This window comes from Narcine bancroftii, chromosome 2 (genome assembly GCF_036971445.1).
Source record: "Narcine bancroftii isolate sNarBan1 chromosome 2, sNarBan1.hap1, whole genome shotgun sequence".
NCBI lineage: Eukaryota > Metazoa > Chordata > Chondrichthyes > Torpediniformes > Narcinidae > Narcine > Narcine bancroftii.
The window spans coordinates 140,057,463-140,060,979 of record NC_091470.1 but is presented as its reverse complement, the minus strand read 5'-3'; the positions used below and the strand labels follow the sequence as shown (position 1 = coordinate 140,060,979).

At 44.2% G+C, this 3,517-nt stretch overlaps 1 gene segment (V, D, J or C); it reads left to right on the top strand.

Moving 5' to 3' along the window:
- The first annotated feature begins 1,606 nt into the window (after positions 1-1,606).
- Positions 1,607-3,097, top strand: LOC138752952 (T cell receptor beta variable 30-like). The segment is given in 2 exon segments: positions 1,607-1,736; positions 2,739-3,097. Coding segments are annotated over 2 exon segments (489 nt in total).
- The last annotated feature ends 420 nt before the right edge of the window (positions 3,098-3,517 follow it).

Genomic DNA, 3,517 nt, shown 5'->3' with positions numbered 1-3,517 from the left:
AATCGTGGGGAGGGTGTCATCGACAGATGGAAGGGAAAAAGAGAAGGGAGTGAGTAAATGGAGATGGGTGACTCCAAGGAACCAGGGGTGGGATATTTATGGTAAAGAAATGATTTTACCTGTATTGACGAAATCTGAATCTTTGATTTCCTCTATACCAAAGACAGGTTATATTTTAGTTATGTATCAAGTATTACAAGATAATATAGATAAACCAGAATGGGAGAAGTCAAAGCTTAAATGGGAAAGTGATTTTACCTTTATTTTTCTGGAGATAATTGGGCGGATATGTGTTATGATAGCGTAACTAAATTGACGAATGTACGATATGGAATGGCTAATTATAATTTTTTACATCAGTTATATTTAACTCAGGAGAAATTGAAAACATATGGATTTAGTAACTCGGATTCTTGTTTCAGATGTGGTTTATGTACTGGAACATTTTTTACATGCTGTTTGGTCTTGTGTTAAAGTACAACCATTTTGGAAAGGAATTAGGTTGGATTTGGAAAGATTATATAATATTAAACTACCACAAGACCCATCAATTTTTTAATTGGGTTATATAGTTTCTTTAAGGGGATTAGGGTTGGATAAATTTCAAATTGCATTTGTACGTTTAGTGTTGTCTGTAGCACGAAAATGAGTAGCTAGTACATGGAAACATAATATAGAGATTAGTATAATATGCTGGCATAATGAATTGAAAGCTTGTATTATTATCGGAAAAATTACATATAATTTGCATGATAATAATTTTTTTTTGTTAATAAGTGGTTTCCTTATTTGGAATATATGTATTCAGATATACCTTGATTTCTTGTAAATAATTTCATTTTTTCATATTTTTGGCTCTCCTTAAGAGAGCTGGCTGATGGGATTGGAGAGTGGGGTGGGGGTTTTTGTTTTTGTTTTTTATATACTTATACAAAATTGTTCTTATTGGATTGTATGTTGTTTTTTTATGATTCTTTAAATAAATAATGTTTTTTTTTAAAAAGAGTGGATGAGAGAGGGGAGAAATAGAGGTAGAGAGGCGATAGAGCAGAGAGAAAGCAAGACAAAAATGAAGCGGAGAGAACTCTCTACCCTCTCCCTCACAGTTCGCTCAGCAGAGGTTTGGAGGCAGCGGGGGAGAGAGAGAGCATGATGGGGGGAGGGGTGTTCGACAGACTCCACAACGGTACAGAACGAAACTAAATTTATTGCTTCCTGGGTATGAAAGTGAACCCGCAGATTGGAGCTTGGCAGATGCAAGAGAGAGGGAAGAGGAGCGTGGAAAACGACATGGAGAGAGTGGCAAGAACGAGGGGTGAGAGGCAAAGGGTGTGAGGGCGACAGTGTGGAAGAGTGTGGGGGGAACTGATCGGCAAGAGGTGCAGTGGGAGAGGAGAGGGAGGGTGAAATGTATTAAAATGGATGAGTGAGAGAGAGAGAGGAGAGGGAGAGGGCGGAGACAGAGGTGGCTCAAGAGACACTTGTTCAGCTGAACACGTAATTGGAATGAAATGTTCTAGCTGCATCCCGTTGAGCGGTTCTGATCACCACCGATTCCCATAGGTTAAGATAGGAGAAGGGGCGTGTCTAATCTACAACACATCTCATGATCTGTCATGAAGAGCGAATCTGTCCCCTCTTGAGCTCCGGCCCGCGAACGCCTCCCTCTTATTTAAAAGCGAACCCTGTCCTGAGAGAGATGTTTCTCCTTCTGGCGATCGTGGCCTGGTTTAACTGTAAGTGGGATCGATCCCATGTTTCACTCACCTCTTCTTCTCCCGTCTTTTGATCCACAGTGTTTTTTCTCCCCATTCAACCATCTTCTTTTGTTTCCCGATTATTTTCCTTCACGTGTTCCCGAAACCGGAAGTCACTTCCGTGACCCAGTTCCCTCTCCGCCACTTCCTGATTTCCTCCTATTTTTCTCTGTCTCTTTCTTCTCCCTTCTCTCTCCTATTCTCTCTTTGCTTTCTTTCACTCCTGTTCCTCAATTTTTCTCTTTTGTTCTCTATCTCTCTCTTTCCACCCTCTAGTTCTATTTTCTCATTCTCTCTCTCATTCACCTTCTCTTTGTTTTAATCTGTCTAACGTTCTTCCTCTGTTATTCTCCCTATTAAGTTCTATTTCTCTTTTCACTCACACCATCTGTCCATCTCCTTTCCCTCTTTAATTTATTGCTTTATCTACTTTCCCATTCCTTTCATCGATTCGTTTTTCTCTCACTATACACCTTTCTCTCTCTTGCCCTTTTCTGCTGTATTCTTTTGTGATTCTCCCTTTCTTTTTATCGGGTCGGTAACGGAAAAGAGCTGCGGTGTACGGTGGAGCGAGGCAGGAACGCTGGGATAATGTACTGGTATCGACAAGATCCGGGGAAGGGGCTTCAGAACCTGTTTTACTCCATATGCAACAAGCACATGTTAATAATTTAATTCCTCTTTTCTTTCTCTTTTCTCCAAATCTATTTATCAATGTTGATCTCTGTTCCTATCTATTTATCTCTCTTTTTACTTCTCTGATCCTCTCTCGCTTTCTCTCTACTCGTTATTTATCTGTACACCACCCAGTTTCTGTCCCTATCTCCCTTGCACCCTCCATATCCCCATTCTCTTTTCCCGCTTTCCCTGTCTTCCCCTTTCAACACCTTTCTTAATTCATTACATATTTTTCGCCTCGTCCCTCCACCCTCCAGAATGTCCCAGGATATCTCTCACTCATGTCCTCCCTCTCTGTCGCAGATGTGAACTCGGTCACTGTCCTCCAGATTCCAGCTGCGGTTTCCGAACGGCCCGGGAACGGAATGGAGCTGTCATGTACAGTGGAGGGAAGTAGCAGCAACATTAATTATCTGTACTGGTATCGACAAGACCCGGGGAAGGGGCCTCGGTACCTGTTTTACTCCATTAAGAAAGGGCAAGCCGATCCGGAGGGAACTGTGAACGGTTTATCCGCAGAGAGACGGGGCGACAACGAGTTCATCCTGAAGTCCGGGGACCTGAGCACAGCCCACTCGGCCCTGTATCTGTGTGCGTGGAGTCTACACGGCGCCACAAACATTCGACGAGGCCCGACAAAAACCTCCCCACCGCATCGCTGAAGAGGGGCGAGACCGGCGGTAGAACAGGTGCCTCGGCGCCGAGGGCGGAGCTGTTTCTCAATAGGAGGAGGAGCCAGGATTTGTGCCAGAGGGTGGGTGAACTCATCCAGCCTCAAATCAAGCTGGGACGCACCTGCAGAGAACGGAACCTTGGGGCTGATCCGCAGTGTTTTTTCTCCCCATTCAACCACCGACGTACTTTAAATGGCCTTTAAAGGAGCCGACGGTGGGTTAATTAAAAATGCTGCATTTTCAGCATCGGTCTTCATGCGGTGAAGATTCCAGGGTGGCAGAGGATTGGCGCAGAGCACCAGAAAACACGACGACCACCGGGATTCCTGCGTGAGATGGAGAAGCAGATGAGACGACCCACAGGACAGTGACCACGGCGGCCGACCAGCGAAGGCCTCTGCAGCCGAG